The 20,732-nt window shown below is 39.0% G+C and overlaps 3 protein-coding genes across 4 annotated transcripts in view; 1 reads left to right on the top strand and 2 right to left on the bottom strand.

Annotated features, from left to right (window-relative positions):
* LOC129728301 (kinesin-like protein KIF3A) overlaps positions 1–7,524 on the bottom strand; it is a 37,848-nt gene extending 30,324 nt beyond the window's left edge. The window contains exons 1-2 of the mRNA XM_055686735.1: positions 7,368–7,524; positions 7,096–7,308 (exon numbers count right to left, since the gene is read on the bottom strand). Of these exons, the coding sequence (XP_055542710.1) occupies positions 7,096–7,308; positions 7,368–7,373 (219 nt within the window). The 5' untranslated portion in view covers positions 7,374–7,524. The remainder of the gene's footprint in view (positions 1–7,095; positions 7,309–7,367) is intronic.
* Positions 7,525–8,892: 1,368 nt separating this feature from the next.
* LOC129727691 (protein OPI10 homolog) lies at positions 8,893–10,549 on the top strand. Its single transcript, XM_055685744.1, has 4 exons — positions 8,893–9,194; positions 9,256–9,385; positions 9,437–9,669; positions 9,723–10,549. The coding sequence occupies exons 1-4, from the start codon at positions 9,156–9,158 to the stop codon at positions 9,918–9,920; spliced, it is 600 nt and encodes a 199-aa protein (XP_055541719.1). The 5' UTR covers positions 8,893–9,155; the 3' UTR covers positions 9,921–10,549.
* The window catches only part of LOC129727688 (acidic amino acid decarboxylase GADL1), a 28,171-nt gene continuing 17,926 nt past the window's right edge, over positions 10,488–20,732 (bottom strand). Inside the window, exons 3-7 of one of the 2 annotated variants that reach the window (XM_055685740.1) lie at positions 12,905–13,241; positions 12,492–12,679; positions 12,206–12,428; positions 11,028–11,774; positions 10,488–10,971 (exon numbers count right to left, since the gene is read on the bottom strand). In XM_055685740.1, the coding sequence (XP_055541715.1) occupies positions 10,789–10,971; positions 11,028–11,774; positions 12,206–12,428; positions 12,492–12,679; positions 12,905–13,021 (1,458 nt within the window). In that variant the 5' untranslated portion in view covers positions 13,022–13,241 and the 3' untranslated portion in view covers positions 10,488–10,788. The remainder of the gene's footprint in view (positions 10,972–11,027; positions 11,775–12,205; positions 12,429–12,491; positions 12,680–12,904; positions 13,242–20,732) is intronic. The other variant, XM_055685741.1, reaches the window with a different exon arrangement.

Raw genomic sequence — 20,732 nt, 5'->3', positions numbered from 1 at the left:
ATTTATAACTTTTCAACCATTCCTATTCATTAAAGTGCTCCCGGTAAATGCAGAAGTGCGTCAAAAGGCCGCAGAGTAATTGCTCGTCGCTGTCGTAGTTCTTTCGTTTACTTACGAGAAAACTTTATTGAAGTCTCTGAAGTGGCACCAAAATTCACAGGAACAGTGTTATCAATTGACTATTTCGAGACACACCTGTTTTGACAAGCAAATCAATCAGATTTGGAATTCTGTTTGGATCAGTTGAATAATTATTCTAAAATCTTGATTGCAAAAATTAGAAAATTAAAAATTGACAATTTCACAATCAAACCTTTATACTGAACACTGTCGAATGCTTTTTCTATCTATATAAGAGCAGCTTCACTCGAATAACCTTCAGATTTAATAGCTCCCTTCATCATAAATTGATTGGTCGACAACTTGAAACCTCAACTGGATCCTTACCTGGCTTTAAAATTGGAGTATTTTTGGCATTTTTCCATATATTGGCTAAATATACATTTTAAAGCAATTTCTGAAAATTTCTCAAGAAGAACTTTAATTAAAATGTTTAAAATCACATCGTCACCAGGTGCTTTTATATTTTGGAAAATTTTAATGGTAGATTTAATCTTATTTAAGTTAGTTCCAATTGATTCTGCTGGTAAAAATTCCGGGGTAGAAATAAGATAACATTAACGTGTGAATTCGTCTTTAATTGGAATCACTATATTTCGAGTTATGGACACACTCAAACTATTGAGCAAGTCTTTGAGCCTTCTGTTAATTGGTTGCAAGAAAGTAATCACTTGTCTAACCGTTACGAACCCTGTACAAGGTATCATCAGTTCCCTGCAATTCATTCTCAAAAAGTTTTATTGTACAACAAAAAGTTTCCGTGCATTCCCCGCGGAAATTCAACTGAAATCTGAACTTTGATTACAGTTTAACAAATATACTGGAAATTTTTAACGATGGAACTATTTAAAACACTTAGAGAACAGAACGATCTTTAATTTACAATAGAGTTTGTGCAAATTGTGCATGTGGTTGCTGAGAAGGAAGAGTTTGAAGGTCATTTATCGAGGAAAAACCGGTCATTTATCGAGGAAACCCCAATCCGTAGGGCTAAATTTCTTTGAACTAATTTTTATTTTTAACAACGGCTTTTACCCGTTAACATTCAAGTTCATTAAGGCAGAAAATGTGTGCAGCAGGGGAAGCGAAAAATAGGGAGATTGTGGGTTCAAGTCCCGTCGGGAGGCGGTATATTTTTCCAAATATGTATCATATTTCCAGTTCGCTCATTTTTCGCTTCCCCTGCTGCGCACATTGTCTGCCTTAATGAACGAAAACCCTATCTTTCCACGGAGATAGGGTTAAATAAAGCCTATGCTAAGATGGATATGTTCTTCTTGAAAATTACTTTACAGGAAAATTCTTCTACCAGAAACAAATACTTAGTTTGCTGAAGCGATTACGAGTGCATAGTTCCAATCAATTAAAAAGTATCGATTATTTTTGGCATATTTTGTACTCATTTGGCATTGATTGGTACATTCGTCTTCGCGTCGAAAAAAGCAAATTAAGTAACCTAATTATACCACAATAGATTAAAAAATGGTCGCAGTGGTTAAGGCTTCTACAAGAAAAAAAACCTAATTATTTTTGAGTTTTGTTGTAGGGTTGCTGGTGAGCGACATCGAATGCACTGAAATAAATTCAATCCAGAACTAACTCCGCAAAAAAACTTTTTAAATTTCCTGATATTCTCTGATTTCCCTGACCGAAAAATTAAATCCCTAATATTCACTGATTCTCGAGGTTTTTCCCGGTAGTCGCCACCCTGATGAAGTTTGTTGTGAGAACGGAAAGCTTGAGAACAACAAAGCCATTGACAAAGCCGAACTGCCGGGCAAGCTCTTTCAGTATGGTAGAAAAATGCTGAGTAGCTCGCTGCCCGGGATCAGACGAGTGGATGAGGAAGTCATCGGGCTCATCTACAATATAGGCGACAAGATTTAGTGCCCCTACTACCACGGTATCTGGTTGATCAGTGCCGTCTACTAAATATTCTTACAGATCCTTCACAGACCTTTAACCAGGAGGGTCTTGGGACAGTACCAAGGTTTTATAGAAACCCGGGCCACCACGGACCAGATTTTTTTTCTATCTGATAGATCTTACAGAAATTTAGCGTATACAACGAGTCCACACATCACACCTTTATTGGCTTTACGGGAGCCTACGATTGGTCAAATCGACGATGGATCGGGTAATGTGCGTGGTTCGAGATTCGGGGACACTCTCGAGTCCCTTCGAATCTCGAAGAGGGTTACGGCAAGGTGATGGATTATCGTGCTTGCTTGATACGTAGGGCTGGTATCGAAACGAGTGGCACGATATTTAGGAGGTTAGGGTTCGGAGGCATGAACTCTTGAGAAGATGACGGAGACGTACATCAGACTGAAGGCTGAAGCCGGACGAATTGAATTGGCCATAAACCTGAGGAGCTGACTGGTAAGGTAAGGTAAGATATCGTACAATACAGTCGATGGCGAAATCGCCTCTTTCTAACAACCCTTACAGCACCAGAAATAGAGAAGCGCAGCGTGCACGATGACTCGACCAGAGCGTAGGAGAGTTGCGGACTGGCTAAACACATTAATAACCAAAAACCGAAAAAGTTGATTTTCTTGAGATTCAAGACTAATTTTACATCAAACAATCGAATCTTCCGGCGATCTAATAATTTATTCTAATTATAGAATTCAATAGATTTTACTATTATTTTATATCCAGTCCAACATTCAATCGTTTGGTTTTTGAAAAAAGAATAAATAAAAATGTATGATATAGAAATTAGGCATTGGAATAGCAGTAATTTGTGGTTTTTGTCTATTTTGACGATATTATAGAACGTAAGATTTGTAGCCTTCCATCTCCACCTTCAACGAGTCTTTCTACACGAAATTTAATAAAATTGATGACAACATATCATGATATAGAGTTTGAAGGAACAAAAAAAAAACATTACAAAAATGCGTTCCTGTCACCACGGCCATTCCTGCCACAACCATGGGTTTGGCTCAAAATTGAAGAAAATATTCATCCGGTATGATTTTGGTATACCCTATATTAGTTTTTTTTACTAAATGTGAATTTTTCGGCAAATGCAGCCAAATTCATTTCAAATTTTATTTTAATTCATTTCAACACTAATCACCCTGAGGTAATATGAGTCAATCTCGAGCTATAACATGTTCACGAAAACAGTTTTAAAATAACCAGTTTTCATCAAACAATGCTATTCATTTTAAAATATCTGTCAAGTTTCTTATTGAAAACAAAGAAAAATTGATGTTGAGTATCAATTTCAAATTTTCGATAACTTTCATCATTTGTTGATACAACTTCACATCCCTAAACTGCCGTGAAATGCATATCAGTCCCATCTGCGAAATCATCGAACGGAGAAAACTGCGATAAGTTTTGTGCCGTGTCAAATAAATGTTGTGTGAAAAAAAAACTGCGATTAAAGATCTTGAATGTTTTATTCAATAAAATACGACACGCTTGGAATATTAATGTTTTTTCTCCTCAGATTGTTGGATTTTGATGTTTTTGTTACTTTCGTTTCATAAAAAGTCAGTTTATACCAATTACAATGGAATAAATTATAGTGGGACTGATATGCGATTATTTTGTATTACAGCGTGTAAAATAATCGGCTTACAATCCCAGTCTTTATGGCCACTGAGAACGAATCAGTTTTAGTTATCAAACTTGTTAATTTTGCTGGATGAGAATCATTTTGAAAGTGTAAAAATATTGTTTAACTTCGTGCAAAATATCCTCGTCAGATCTGATCCGTGCTTGTTACGCATATGAAGAAAGCTCTGTTGAAGATTGTCTCAGTTTTGATCTGGCTCTTTTTGACTTTTTATTTATTTTTTCGTGTGGTTTTACTCAACACTAACAAGGAAGAATAGAATGTTGTGGAAAAAACCATTTGAACTTTGAATATAAGCGTTATTTTTTATAATATTCGTCGTGGGACTGGTATGCGATTACTTTTAAGATGGGACAAACTGACCTGATATTTTGACGTAGGACTACGTCTTTGTTTTCTATACTAGATTACACTTTGTGAAAATGAAAATGAAACTGGCAAATGTTGCGTCAGATTTCAAACGGTTATAGCAAGCGAACGACTTAATGCATCTTAGTCATTTATATGTCGGTGGATAGATAAAATGTGTAACAATTTGTTGATATTATGTTCAACATTGTTGCTTTACTGCTTAATGGTGGAAAAAGGTGAAAAGTTCCAAGGTCAAGCTTTCCCATACATTTCCCTTGTTCTTGGCTTGCTTCCCAAACACAGATAACAATAACATGGACGAAATAAATTCCACTGCCTACATATTTTGACTCAACAAAGTGTTTTGGTTTGTTTGTCTTTGTCTAAGCTGCGTGGCCACGCCTTATTGGTAAAAATCTACGCTGAACTCGGTACAAAAGACTGCGTGTGGAAAATTCAGCTTCAGTTTAGTTTGTTCCACAATAGCGAGTGCGGTGCAGCTATTAAAGCTTTGCGACATTGAAAAACGAGAGCTGCATACGAGTCAACTTCCAGGCACCGCGGAGCATGTTACCTGTATTCTGCACACGGCAGCAACAATAACCATCGTACGCTGCAGGATATTTTGCTGGCACAGCTGCTGGAGGGCACAGCGGAGAGCAAATTTTCTACGCGGCCAACAAAATAATCGATGCTACCGGTGGTGGTGTGATTATCAGCGTTCTATAGCATACATTTAGAGCTGAAGATTATCGAATCGGTTCTTTTTAGAACTATAAATGCTTGAAGATAAGAGTTACGAGAACTTTCACAACTACTCCTAGTGTGAAATGTCCATCTATTTCTCAATAATCATTTTTACAATAACGACCAGGGCGCACCATAGATAAAAGGTAGTGTTGCCTATGAATAGTTTATCACAACAAGATATAACCCTCATTTCAAGAATTTTCACTGCTAAATTGAGTGATTTTCCGGTTTAATTGTTTGTTTGTGTTCACTCGAACACCGTTATCAGTCAAATATTAGCAACGAAAATTAGTTAATCTAAGAACCAGAGTGATTTTCGCAGCGGGAAAGCAAAAACTTTCTTTTGATGCTTATGAAAATCACTCAGTAGTATTGAAGATGTATTGGTTTGTTTCTCTTTCTTTCTATAAGCTACGTGGCCACGCCTTAATGGTAAAAATCTAAGCTGAACTCGATACGAAAGACTGCGTGTGGAAAATTCAGCTTCAGTTTAGTTTGTTCCACAATAGCGAGTGCGGTGCAGCTGTTAAAGGTTCGCGACATTGAGAAACGAGAGCTGCATACGAGTCAACTTCCAGGCACCGCGGAGCATGTTACCTTTATTCTGCACACGGAAGCAACAGTTACCATCGTACGCTGCAGGATATTTTGCTGGCACAGCTGCTGGAGGGCACAGCGGAGAGCAAATTTTCTACGCGGCCAACAAAATAATCGATGCTACCGGTGGTGGCGTGATCATCAGCATTCTGTAGCTACATTTCGAGCTGAAGATTATGAAATCGGTTCTTTTCAGAACTATAAGAAGATGAAGATAAGAGTTATGAGAACTTTCACAACTACTACTAGTGTGAAATGTTCATCTATTTCTAAATAATCATTTTTACAATAACGACCAGGGCGCATCAGAGATAAACGGTACTGTTGCCTATGAATAGTTTATCACAACAAGATATAACCCTCATTTCAAGAATTTACACTGCTAAATTGAGTGATTTTCCGGTTTAATTGTTTGTTTATGTTCACTCGAACACCGTTATCAGTCAAATATTAGAAACGAAAATTAGTTAATCTAAGAACCAGAGTGATTTGCGCATCGGGGAAGCAAAAACTTTCTTTTGATGCTTATGAAAATCACTCAGTAGTATCGAAGGTGTTTTGGTTTGTTCCTCTTTCTCGAAGCTACGTAGCCACGCCATAATTGCAAAAATCTGCTCTGAACTCGATACAAAAGACTGCGTGTAGAAAATTCAGCTTCAGTTTAGTTTGTTACACATAAGCGAGAGCAGTGCAGCTGTTAAAGGTACGCGACATTGAGAAACGAGAGCTGCATACGAGTCAACTTCCAGGCACTGCGGAACATGTTACACCTTTATTTTGCATACGGCAGCGACAGTTACCATCGTTCGCTGCAGGATATTTTTCTGGCACAGCTACTGGAGGGCACAGCGGAGAGCAAGTTTTATGCGCGGCCAACAAAATATTCATGGTGCGATTATCAGCGTTCTGTAGAACGAATTTCTAACTGAATATTATGGAATCTGTTCTTTTCAGAACTATAGATGCTTGAAGATAAGAGTTATGAGAATTTTCGCAACTACTACTAGTGTAAAATTTTCATGTATTCATGCATCGTTAGTTTTAAAATAACGACTATCAAAAATAAACGGTAGTGTTACCTATGAACAGTTTAGCGCAGCATATAATAATATTTAGTTTAGCATATATTATATATTTAGTCCTACGTCACCATTTCATACAACCCCTAGGCCTGTATACCTTGTAGTATTTTGAAAATTTTTCAGAATAAACTATATTATTTCCCACATTTATTTTGTAAAGCATTGTCAAATTTAAGCTCTGGTGATCATAACTCAAAATCGACGAAAATTCAGATGAGACTGATATGCGTTTCACGGCAGTAAAGTGGTGATAAGATATAAAATAGATAGATAAAACTTTAGTTTAAATTTCCTCTAACTGCAATCTTTTTGGACAAGTTGTCCGGGACAACTAGTAACAGTATCAGTATCTAGTTATTGTCGAGCAGTGAAATCCAACAAAAAATTATAATAATGAATTCAGCTCGATACCAATGGCACCTCTACGGAGCACTCATTATTCAGAGGTGGTAAAAACTAAACATATACCAAACTAGTGCTTCCCACGAAGAGAACTTTCCCTTTTATATACAAACGTCCTTTAACGATATCTTGTATGGTCTTGCCATACAAATTGCAACGCAAATGAAGGGGTCAAAACAAAACTGGCACAGTACTCACCTGTGTGGATTCTTCACCGAAAACATTATCGAAGTAGTACACCTTTGGTGGTTCACTGGAATTCGCATTCGGTTTGTAAACAGTAATGCTTCGATTGCACTTGTCAGTTTTTATCACGTTCTGGCAGCCGAAATCGATTTCATTTTTGTCCATCGGCCGAACTCGCACCACTACTCGAACATTTTCGATTTCACCTTCCGTTTTCGATTCCTCCTGAAAATCCAAGCAAAAACTATAATGAATTGTATCTCAACAAAATTTTCTGTACATACCGGCATTTCAGACGGCAAAAATTCGAAAAATCGTATTTTTATTGACAAAAACTTCTCATTTATTACCAGACACTTTATTATGAGTTGTGCAAATAAGCCCCGAGTGAAAATTCGATCCGTTTTGAACTTTTTTTCTTGTTTGCTATGACAACCAAAAATACAAATTGAAAATATGAGAAAGTAAACAAAAAATGGTGCTGTGTGTTAGCCCTTTTAGAGCATGCTGATCTGACGCTTTCCACGAGCGGTAATGGCAGACAGTGCACGCAGCCCATTTTGACGTTTTCTGGAGGTCGGGTAATTTTCAATCGCAGTAACGCAGATTGCCCTGACGCCGAAATCCATCCGATGGCCGAGGAACATATACCAATGCCTTCTACCGTACAGCGAACTGAAAATACGAGAACAATTAACTAATCTACTCACCAAGAAGATTTTCCACGACGCTACGGTCGACTTTTAGGTTCTAAAGCACTTTCTCGAGTTTAGGACCCTTTTTTCATATAATATTTTTTCCCGACAGATCTACGGGCGTTAAACAAATTGACAGCAAACTATTTTTTTTCTTCATTTTGACAGCCGCAGTACGAAGCAGTCGATGACACATACCCAGGGTTGCCAATGTTCCAGTTCAAACTGGATTCCTCCAGTTTTTTTCAAGTGATCCAGTCAAACAGTTTATTCCCAAAATCTTCCAATTTTTTCAGATATTTGCCAGTTTTATCCAGTTCTTTATTCACTCAAGCTCCGATTGGTTTCCGGAAGTATTTTTAAAACGTAAGTTTTGTAGATTGATAAATTATTTTGATAATTTCTGACAGCTTTTTCAGTATTCTATCTTCTCGCACGAAACACGATCTAATTAAAGACTGCATGACATGGTTGAGATAAAACCGAACAAATTTATCACACCGTGAAAAAAATCTTCTATTTATTTTCTGTGGCGTAGCAGTTAAAAAATTGTTAGAAGAATTAGATACCAAGAGATAGCGAAGTCAGAAATAATTGAAATTTAAACTTCTCTGATGTAACGGAAGAAAATGCTGCGTCAATACTTTTGTTGAAGATAAAAGTAAATGAAAAAGCTCTATTTTCTTAATTTTGAGGTAGATTGATTGCGTAATTTTAAATTTTGCTGCTGTTAGAGGAAATTTTCCAGTCCATAATTTAAAAATATGTAAGCCCGAAACAAAACAGTTCTGATTAAAATGAGTAATTTTGTGCGAAGAGTTATTTCGTTAGTTGCTGTATTCGAAACTGACACTGGATTTAGTTTCCATAACAAAAAAGCTCTCTCAAAATCATTTTATTGCTTTTTTACAAATTTATTTAGAATCCAGTTTTTTCCAGTTTTTTCTTCAGCTATTTTCCAGTTAAAATTTTATTGGCAACTCTGCACATACCGAATATTTGGCAACTGAAGTAAAGATTGTTGAATGTCAGTAAAGCAAAAGGAGTTGCTGAATTTTTGAATTTTTTTTCAGTATACTGTTAGCTGGCTGAAATTTAAACATATGGTTTTTATAGTTTTTATTGTTGAATTTTAGTGAAGATTACTGAAATTGGCTTTCGGGAATTTGGTGTGATTATTTGCTCAGTGTGAGCGGTTGAGGTAACTTCGCGCACATTGCGCTGTCACTGGTTTGTGTACATTGTTTGTGAGCAAAGAAAACTTTCCAAACTGATATTTCGTACGGCAAAAGGGAAAAAAGCGTTGTTTCATCAATTCGGTTTACTGCAATATATTTTATAATTTTTAACGTTTTTATGAGCTAAATTTTGTACGATATGTTGAATGCATTAGGTGTAATTGTTTCAGGTAGGCTGGTAAGTAAAACAAACTAAATATCAAAATACTGGTCACTGCTTACGCTAGATTTAATTTTAGGTACAAACTGATTTTCAGCAAATATCAGAGTCGAAGTTTTTGATAAATATTCCTGAAGCCGATAACGTTAATCACGTGGTTGTGTTTTTAACCGGCACAACACCCTTTCCCGAAGGAATGGCTGGTGCTGGTAAGTTTTGGTTTAGTTTTGATAAGCATAATGTCTAACGCTGGGGGATAGTCTATTTTAGCTGGCCAGATCCAAATGCTCCCCCGACTTGGCAGCTTCTCGGGTATATTTCCAACAGTAAGCCTTCGGCCATATATAAAATATCCCAATTGAAAAAACTAGATGAAATTGCTCCGCAAAGTCCGGTAAATGTTTTTGGCACAAACCTGCCCATCTCGCATATTGCTCAGATCGGGGTTTCTATCGAACCGGAAGCATCTCTTATACAGCAAACTCCGGCAACGGTAAGTTTCTAATGGCATTTTTCAGTTCCAAAATTTTATGATTAAATTTTCAGGCGAGCTCTGACACATACTTCCAATTCGGGCAGAAAATGATTGAAAATTTCTTCAATTTTGTAAGCAGCTTTTCGTTGACTCAATCGCAGATGGTTCCAAATCCTAACGAAACCTTTGTGCCACTGTCAACTGTGCAAACGTGGTTTACCAATTTTCAACGTCGGTTGCAACAAAACCCAAACTTTTGGAAGAGCTAAATTGCGGATTACCGTTGCTAGTCACATTTCGGACCGTTGAAAGCCGGTGCACAGGATTGAAACCAATTCAAACAACATGCGATGTGACATACCTGCCTATATGTACGGAAGAGCAATACTGTTGTTCGTCTATTCGTGTTGGGCGAAAGCGATGGTTTTGTTGTTAGGTACGTTATTCATAATATGCTATAAAAATCTTCAAGCATTTCATTTGGGTTGATAAATAAGCAAAAAAAAAACGAAGTAAATTACATTTGAATATATATCTATCTGTTTTTTCTTATAAGGCGCCTTGCATTGCTATGCATTATAGATGTGGCTGCAGTAAAATAATTCGAGCATCGTTGGTTTCCAAAACAAATATTCACTAACATTTGATTCATCTCATGAGTCAATATTTTCTTTTCTGTTTTTTTCCTTAAATGCCAATGCTACGCAGCACAATTTTATTTCTAGCATCAGCGTATATACTATAAAACACGACCTATACGTGAGTGCGTTAACAAAATAGTAGAAGCCTAGGACAAATCATTGTGTGTAATATTGTGAATAATTAACTCGCAGATGTTGCATTGCTTCATATATTTATTTAAAAATAAACAATAAATATAACTAAACTTTTCAAAATTCGTTATTTATCGCTTTTTCGATTCGCGTGGTCCTGTAAACGTTTTCAATATTACGAAAGGAGCAAAAGCTACTTTTTAATTAGTGGTAATCGGTAGAAAAAACACTTGTATATAAAATAGTAAACTGATAGATAGATAAACTTATCAGTGAAATGTCAGCAAAGGAGTTAAGCAATCATTTTACACTAAAAAGTTATATTGATTGTTTGAAAACATGTGCTTACATAAAATATAACCTTTCAAATCATTTCACCAACACAAGCAATTTCATCAAGCACATACCGCATGGACTCGTAGGTTGGTCTGGGATGGCATGTGACTACCATGCGGAAAAAGTTACCAATGTTTTTATTGGGAATTGGAACGTAGCCAATTAGAACTGAGCCACGTTTAACCATTTTCTCCTTGATAAGTGCTGTAATCTAAAATAAGACAACTGCTAATTACTTAATTCTTTCTAGTGTACACGAAAGAATACCTTATAAATTTGAGCCCACCAAGCTGTGTCCTCTAAGCTTTCGTCCACTCGCAGTTTGGATGGTATATACCAAAAACTTATGTTTGTGTATTGGGACTTCTCCATCACCAGACGGAACCCTGATCTTGTCCTGACTTCTTCTTCAAAGTAGTTAGCACATTCAAATGCATTATCAACTAATTCGGCTAGACCGGCTGTACCACGTGCTTTAAACATGAGCCATACTTTGAAGGCATCCACCTTTCTACCGCATTGCACACTTTTATCGCCGGTATCGTATGATATATCGTAGAACTTGTCTTGCTGAAATAGATAGTCCGCATTAGCGGAATTACACTGATGCAATAAGCCTTTATGTTTCAATAAAAAGATCGAGCATTGCAGAGGAGCCCCAAGTGTTTTGTGTGGATTCCAAGCTATCGAGTCGGCTCGTTGTACCCCATCTAGCAAGTGGCTATGCTTTGTTGACAGGATAGCTGTTCCACCCAAACAGGAATCGACGTGCATCCAAAGTTTATACTTATTGCAGATGTTGGCAATCTCTTGGAATGGATCGAATGCTCCAAGTACGGTTGTTCCAGCGGTTGTATTTACAAAGAAAGGCTGACGTCCTGATTTCAACACAGATTCGATAGCTTCTTCTAACTTTTCAGGGATCATTCTACCACGAGAGTCGGTTTCCACTAAAACAAGGTTGTCCATACCGATGCCCAGCCAGTGGACAGTTTTTTTGAAGCTGTAGTGGGCCTAGAACGAAATATATTATTCACGTGTCAGCAATTGTTGCAATTTTGTATTAATTGTACGAAAAAACGTTAGCCCGAGTCCGGAATCTGAATGCGCGGATATTTGTAATGATGTAAAATAACTTTTCCAGGAGCACAATTTCATACCATAGTCTATGGCAAAAATATAAATTACCTCGAGAAGCCAATTCAGAGGGAAAAATTTGAAAAATAAAAAACTACACAAGAAGCACAGTATTTAATGGAAATCCGTTTGTTTTTGGCAAAGTTATCGAAGTTCAAACCCTTACATAAAACGTTTCATGAGGTGCTAGAGAAAATTGAGTTTGCACTAAATTTTTACTAAAGTGACAATTTCACCCAATAAAATCTACAGTGAATTGAAGAAATCACTCTCAAGATAAAACCATCAGTAAAAAGATACACACTTACATCCTCGGAGGTGAACGCCACCAACACTGGTTGATTGGAAAGTCCGGTACGCTTAACGTTCGGTAGTACTCTGTATCTGGCAGCAACCATACCATACATGTTGGAAATGGACCCTCCCGGTGATAGTAGTCCATCGCCATTGGTGAAGCCGAACAATCGTAGACACTTTTCTATCAGGGCATCCTCGATCAATGTAAACACGGGCCCGACCTCAAATGTGTATCTGGAATGGTAGCTCGCAGCAATTAGCAGGTCAATAAAAGAATTATCGCTTTCATGAACTCACTGGCTTGTGTTCACCGCTTCTGTAATCCAACTGCCAACTAGACCGTACGGATCAACGCCAGCGAATAGCTGATTGTGGAAATTACTATGACCCGTCTTCACGGAGTAGTACAACACTTGTCTGATTAGTTCCTCGATAGTGATATTGTCGCGTGGCTCCGTATTGTCAATCGTGAAATCAATTAAATCCTAATAGACATAAACATCGTAAGTTTATACGTTGCTGATTAATATGCAAATAACGAAATAGCGCGCGTCTTTACAGCACATCGGGAGACAGTTAACGTTCTTAATATATAACGATGTGGGTACGTAAGCACAGGAATCGAAAGTAATAAGCAGTTTTAATTTTTTCAAGCCAGGTTGATACATTTCAAATGAAATGAACATAACTTCGAGTGTCTAAAGCCATACCTTCAATTCTCCTGGATACTTAAACTTTACAACCGGTTGATCATTTGAGGTGTGAAAGAAATGCTGTTCTTCCAGCAGCTTCGAAACTTGGCGCAAAACACTCCATTCGTCTTCCATCGCTTACTACACAAAATTTGTCCTACTAAACTCTCAAACTGTAGCACTCGTGCACTTAGCTTCCCTTAAATCGATCGTTGAAGTCACCAAATAAGGACAGTTGTTAGTGCGAAATAGTTGGTATGTATTTGCACAGTCACGGTGATTAACGGAACTTACTAGAGAACCGAGCACAACCAGCTTTGGTGATATCGGCATACCGACTGAAAATGCACGCTGCCTGCCGCAAATGAAATAGAAATAGAAACAGAAGATGCAAGAATCATAATATCACAATACAGTTACGAAATCAGCTGATCCCGGAGCGGATGCTTCTGAAGAGTACGACTCTCGTAGGAGAGAAAATTGATACTACGAAAGCACGATCTAAACTAGTTAGATGACACCCACAGCGGGTGTACAATATCATTGTCAATATGTTTGCGCATGGAATCCACAATTATCACAGTATTGATGAACGGTTTTTGAGTTTTCGAGTCTTTTACGTCTAAAGAAAATCTTTTCAAAATTGGCTTGAAATATCAGTTTTTGTTTGTGGGCTATTTTAAAATGTCGTAGAACTGATATAATAATGAACTCTACCGTGATAGTAAGAAAGGAATCTTTTGCCTAGAAGTCAGTCATAATTGCCGGCGAAATTACAGTTAACGAGCAACTTTGAAAGTCACAAATCGATCCTGCCTAATTACTTCCCATTACGGTATGCCCATGTGTGGGTGCGACGTTGACTAATAAACACTTGTCTTTCTCAAATACCTGAAGTTATACGATGCCGTCGGGTCGTTCGGCAGGTACTATGGTCGGATGTCGATTACCTGAAATTGCCCTAAAACATCTGAATATGAGTTTTTTTTATTCAAAACAAGCAAAATTATAAAAGAATTTTATAAAGGGTATCGAACGTCTTCGTCAGTGGTTTTCTCCGGCAGTTTTTCTGCAGCAATCTTATGCAAAAGGGGGTCGAAGTAAACCACTGAAGAAGACGTTCGATACCCTATGTTATTAGGAAGATTAAGTACAATTATGTAGATTTTTATATTCCAATGTATACGTCAAGTCTGTTTTCTTATATGTGGAGTCATTCTTCTACGGGACGTTTGTGTCGCAGTTTGCCACCACACTCAGCAAACTGCCTTATGAGTGATCCCGGTTGGTTGGCAAAGGTACCTAAATGTGTCGCATTTGATTCTACCTGAGCTTAGTTGGGTTATCGCAATGGAAAAATACAAGTGAGTTGCCAATTGGAATTTTGGCGTACAATGATAAACTACGTGTATAGTTATTCGTATACTTGGTAGAAGAATTCAACTCAGATAACAATTGAAGACGAATTGCCGAACTGTAAGCACCTTGCCAATTCTAGAAATTGAACAGAGTTTACACTGAACGGTTATACACCGTTGATTGAGCTGTTAGTGAAACTATTAGCGACGGAAAAAATAAAATTCGAAACGCTAATCGTTAATTTCCTTAATTTGCAGTAAAAGATTTACTGAAACTTGATGATGTGTGCAAATCGCTCCAATGAAGGAGTGGATTTGAAAACATGTGCTTCATTCAAACGCCACTGAATTGTCTAGATTAGTCTTTTGACGGCACCAAAGTGAGTTGGGTATTCTATATTTTCAATTATTAACCTTCACTTGAAAGAGGACATATGTTGGTGTATTTAATATAGATGAAATTTGATCGATCGAATTATGAATATAATAGTTATGACTTTACCCTCCCAGTTGATCTCGAGGTACGATGCTGGCTTGATAAACCAGTCATCGTATGTTCGAATCCCGGTTCGGGAGAGACTTGTTAGTGTCAGTAGGAACGTAGCGGTAGCCCCGTAATTATCCTGTACACTCAACAGTTGGCTGCGAAGTCTGTGTATAATACACAGAAAATCGAGTTCCGAATCGGAATGTAGAACCAAGGCTTTACTTTTAGTTATGACTTCATTGACGTGAGATTCAACAATATAACAGTGTTCAAATCGATAATAAAAACCGTCTCGACTGTTTTAACAACCGTTTTAAAAATGAAAGTTTTTGCTAAAACATTAAAACCTTCACGTTGGTATATGAGCCATTGCACCTCAATACTTGGAACTGATCAATGAAATAGTTTTTGAATTATTGTGCAATCCGGAAGAGCTGTGTAAACGCGAGGTTGCAGAGTCTGCATTATCAAGCGAATGGTCGAGGGTTCGAAACTTAGTAGAACTAGGCCAATTGAGCTTGAGCTCGAGCTTGACGACCGCACATTTTGTAGTTGCTCCTCCTTGATGGATCTGAGCTAGTGAAGTTTCATAGGGAACCACGTATATGGCAATTTGGGATTAGTTTGCCTCTTCAATATACAACAATTCAGTAGCTTCCGCTTTGTATAGATCTATAACGGCGCCGGCCACGTCCTTAAGGGGTTATATACCTTTTTAGTTTTCAAAAAACTGAAATTTTTTTTATTGCATTATCTTCAAATACAACATCTTGTGAACATTTCCACAAATTTTCATAAAGATCTGAGCAATAGCAAGAAAGTTAGAGCGATTTGCAACGCGCCTCGCCACGGCCGCGTAAGCTAAACTTGAAACTTTACACGCGATTACCTCGGAATAGTGTTTTCCGGAAAATGACTTTGCCGTGATCCTGATTGCGGGAAAACCACTGAACCGATTTCCTTTATCTTTTTTTTTAATTTGCGTTATAAAATTCGCCTCCTTGAACGATCGCATTTTGAAACATACAGTTACAGTATTTTTTTGCGCCCAAAACGTGCATTTTTTGGGAAAAACGTTCCCGTTTGCACTGAAAACAAAATACTCATAAAAGCGATCGTTCAAGGACACGGCACACTTCTAAACTAATGAAATAATATGAGTTTTTTGATTTCGGTTGACCCGCTGAGTCTCTATCAGGATCACCGCAAGCCTCTGCAAAAAATAGCGTTTCGGGGAAACGGCCATTACTCCAGTAATAATTGGTATCAGTGCAGTAAAATTTCAAGCCACTCATTTGAAAATAATAAATATAAGCGAATCGGTAAATCCTAGCAACTTCTTCTTCAACATGATGTTTACGGATAGAAGCCTTGATTTGACAGGCCAAATTGATTCATTAATGACAGAGCAACATATCTTCATACATTCACTCATTTGAGTGACCACACATTCTTTCGAGACATCAATTAATCTCAGCAACAATTGAATTTTCTGTAGATTGAAAAAAGCAGAATTTCAATTGAGTAAGTCATTTGTGTTGAAATTGATTCCGTGAGTGGAAAAAGTTTGAGTGAATTTGCTCCAGAATCGATTTTTTCCGAAGTTGTTGCTAAGTTTGTGCATCGATACGGTGACCGGTGTTATTGCCGCATAGAAGATGAGCGCAAGTGCACTCATATCCAAGCGAAATATGGCATCAATAATAAGATTCGGCACTGCCGGACCCGGCACCCTGAGTTGGCCAGTCAACATGACTTATTGGGTGACCAGTCAACAACACCCGTTAAGAGACCTCGGAGTATTTCGAAAGTGGTGGTGCCCATCGCAAGGCAGTTGATGGTGGACTCATCCATTAAGCTTGTGGCGTATCATCATCTTCTACTATCTTGCTTCGAGAGGGATGGATTGCGCCAGGTTTTTGATCCTCTGGGAGCTGCACTCGGAATGAATCGACCAAATGCCAAGGCTTCTGAGATGAAGGAAACAAGGAAGTGTACCAGCAGGTCTCTGCCACCTTGTACAACTGAAAGGAACCCCTAGCTGATCACTAATTAAGTTTTTTTTTTTCTTCACATAACATTTATTTGACACGGCTCAAATACAATTTAATGTTTAACGGCGCCAATTATATCTGATGACTTAAAAACTAAAGCAAATTTTTTATCCTCGCTGCCGACTACGAGCTGAAATTAAGTCTAACTTAAAACTAGCATGGAATTTCCAATCTGTGTTTTGTTGTTCAATGGTCGTCTGATAATCGTCGAATGGCATGTATGGATTCGTACTGCTGAGCCACGATGTCGTGAGTTGGGACAGAGGCTCGTAGTCCTTGGGTCCTGGTTCTATTGTGCGGGGTCTGGTTGCTGGTTTTGTGCTTAAGGTTCAAACGTGTTCTTGTCGTTTTGTTGGGTGTAGACGGAGGGGAACGGGACTAGACTGGGGCATGGATGGATTTAAGGAAAACGTATATAAGGGTCATGTAGGGTAGGTCACGGCTCGCCAAGACATCACGAACAGGAGCAGCTGGCCGTCTACCTCCGGCCTGAAGGGAAGCTACAAGTTTAGACCTGGCGTCACGGTGAACAGGGCATGACCAAACAACGTGCTCTATGTCGTGATAACCTTCACCACAGGCACAGATACCGCTTTCTTCGAGCCCAATACGACGGAGATGCGCGTCAAATCTATAGTGGTTGGACATAAGCCGAGACATCACGCAAATGAAATCTCGACCTACATCCAACCCCCTGAACCACGGGTTCGTCGATACCTTGGGAATTATGGAATGTAACCACCTTCCCAGTTCCCCTTTAGTCCATGAATTTTGCCAACTGATGATCGTATTCTGACGTACAAATGCGAAAAATTCATTGCAAGCAATTGGTCTTTCATAAATATCGCCGTTTATTGCACCCACCTTAGCCAAAGAGTCCGCTTTCTCATTGCCCGGTATCGAGCAGTGAGAAGGGACCCACGCTAAGGTAATCTGAAACGATTTTTCGGATAAAGCACTCAAATGTTCCCGTATTTTCCCCAGGAAATACGGAGAGTGCTTAACAGCTTTCATCGATCGGAGAGCCTCGATAGAACTGAGACTGTCCGTAAAGATGAAATAATGGTCCGTGGGCATTTTTTCGATAATCTCTAGGGTGTACTGAATTGCAGCTAATTCTGCGACGTAAACAGAAGCAGGATTATCGAGCTTATAGGAGACGGCTAAATGATTATTGAAGATACCGAAGCCAGTGGACCCATCCAGAAGTGATCCGTCAGTGTAGAACATATTGTCGCAGTTGATGTTTCGATATTTATTGGAAAAAAATTTAGGGATCTGCTGCACGCGTAAATGATCCGGGATTCCACGAATTTCTTCTATCATGGATGTATCGAAGAACACAGTAGAATCAGAAGTATTTAATAAGTTGACACGATTTGGAATATTCGGAGAAGGGTTAATATTCTGAGACATGTGATTGAAATACAATGTCATAAAACGGGTTTGAGAATTGAGTTCGATTAACCTTTCAAAATTATCAATCACAGGACGGTTCAAGACCTCACATTTAATAAGAATACGAGAAGACAGGCTCCAAAAGCGGTTTTTCAATGGAAGAACTCCAGCTAAGACCTCCAGACTCATCGTATGGGTCGACTGCATGCATCCTAAAGCGATACGCAAACAACGATATTGTATTCGCTCCAGTTTGATCAGATGTGTGTTTGCTGCGGAGCGGAAGCAGAAACACCCGTATTCAATTACAGACAATATCGTTGTTTGGTAAAGCCTTATAAGGTCTCCTGGGTGGGCTCCCCACCATTGTCCGGTTATTGTACGAAGAAAATTCACTCTTTGTTGACATTTTTTCATCAGATACCTCACGTGACAACCCCAGGTGCCTTCAGAGTCGAACCAGACACCAAGATATTTGTGTACTAAAACCTGAGAAATCGTTTTACCCATTAACTGTGTTTGAAGCTGAGCAGGTTCATGCTTCCTAGAAAAAACTACTATCTCAGTCTTCTCCGGAGAGAATTCGATACCTAGCTGTAAAGCCCAAGCAGACAAATTGTCCAAGGTATCTTGCAATGGTCCTTGCAAATCGGCAGCTTTGGCTCCTGTAACAGAGATTACACTGTCGTCTGCAAGTTGTCTTATCGTGCATGAATTTGCCAGACATTCGTCGATGTCATTTACATAAAAGTTGTAAAGAAGGGGGCTTAAACATGAGCCCTGGGGAAGACCCATGTAGCTAATGCGAAAAGTTGCCCAATCGCCATGCGTAAAATGCATGTGCTTTTCGAACAACAAATTGTGCAAAAAATTGTTCAAAATTGGAGAAAATCCTTGTCGGTGAAGTTTACCCGAAAGAATGTCAATAGAAACGGAATCAAAAGCCCCCTTAATGTCCAAGAACGCAGACGCCATTTGTTCTTTGCGAGCATACGCCAACTGAATATCTGTTGAAAGCAACGCAAGACAATCATTCGTCCCTTTGGCACTGCGGAAGCCAAATTGAGTATCTGATAGTAGACCATTTGATTCGACCCAATGGTCTAAACGACGGAGTATCATTTTCTCCATCAATTTCCGGATACAGGATAGCATTGCAATCGGCCTATAAGAGTTGTGATCAGAAGCTGGTTTCCCTGGTTTTTGGATGGCGATCACCTTCACTTGCCTCCAATCCTGCGGTACAATGTTTTGCTCCAGGAACTTATTGAACAAGTTCAACAAGCGCCTCTTGGCATTGCCGGGTAGATTCTTCAACAAGTTGAATTTGATTCTATCTAACCCAGGCGCGTTATTGTTACAGGACAGGAGGGCAACTGAAAATTCTGCCATCGTAAAACGTGATTCTATCGCGTCGTGGCCCGGAGACGCATCGCGAACAATATTTTGCTCAGGAACAGAGTCCGGACATACTTTCCTGGCAAAATCAAATATCCACCTACTTGAAGACTCCTCGCTTTCGTTGACCGTTACGCGATTCCGCATTCTTCGCGCTGTGTTCCAAAGAGTGCTCATCGATGTCTCCCTCGACGTCTCGTTTACGAACCGACGCCAATATCCGCGTTTCTTTGCTTTAGCCAAGCTTTTAAGCTTGGTATTAAGCTCCGAATACCGTAAATAGTCGCCAGGTATACCTCCCTTCTGGTAGGCCAAAAACGCGTCGGATCTTTGCGTGTAGACATCGGAGCACTCTTGGTCCCACCACGGAGTGGGAGGCCGTTCTTTAATCGTTACGCCGGGATATTTCTTCGTTTGGGCTTGCAACGCGGCGTCGAGAATCAAGCCCGCGAGGAGGTTGTATTCTTCAAGTGGTGGATGATGTTGAATCGAATCGACCGCTTTTGAAATCATTTCCTCGTATAACTTCCAATCGACATTCCGTGTGAGGTCATACGGAATGTCAATTGGTCGCATGCGGGTTGACCCGTTTGTAATTGAAATAAGAATGGGCAGATGGTCGCTACCGTGAGGATCGAGGATTACCTTCCATGTGCAATCCAACCGTAGCGACGTCGAACATAAGGATAGATCCAAAGCGCTTGAGCGCGCTGGAGGTTTCGGGATACGTGTCATTTCACCGTTGTTTAAAATAGTCATGTCGAAGTCATCGCAAAGGTTATAAATTAAAGAGGAGCGGTTATCATTGTAAGGGGAACCCCAAGCCACGCCATGAGAGTTGAAGTCTCCCAAAATCAAACGTGGTGAGGGAAGAAGTTCTATTAAATCAAAGAGCAGCCGTTGCCCAACCTGTGCTCTGGGAGGAATATATATTGAGGCAATACAAAGCTCTTTACCTTGTATTGTCATTTGACATGCGACAACTTCGATGCCTGGAATCGAGGGGAGGTTAATACGATAGAAAGAATAGCACTTTTTAATCCCTAAAAGTACTCCTCCATATGGGGTGTCTCGATCAAGGCGAATAATATTAAAATCATGGAAGTTGAGATCAATATTTGAAGTAAGCCAAGTTTCACAAAGGGAAAATG

This window comes from Wyeomyia smithii, chromosome 3, assembly GCF_029784165.1.
Source record: "Wyeomyia smithii strain HCP4-BCI-WySm-NY-G18 chromosome 3, ASM2978416v1, whole genome shotgun sequence".
Classification (NCBI taxonomy): Eukaryota; Metazoa; Arthropoda; class Insecta; order Diptera; family Culicidae; genus Wyeomyia; species Wyeomyia smithii.
This window is presented reverse-complemented; position numbering and strand designations above follow the sequence as displayed.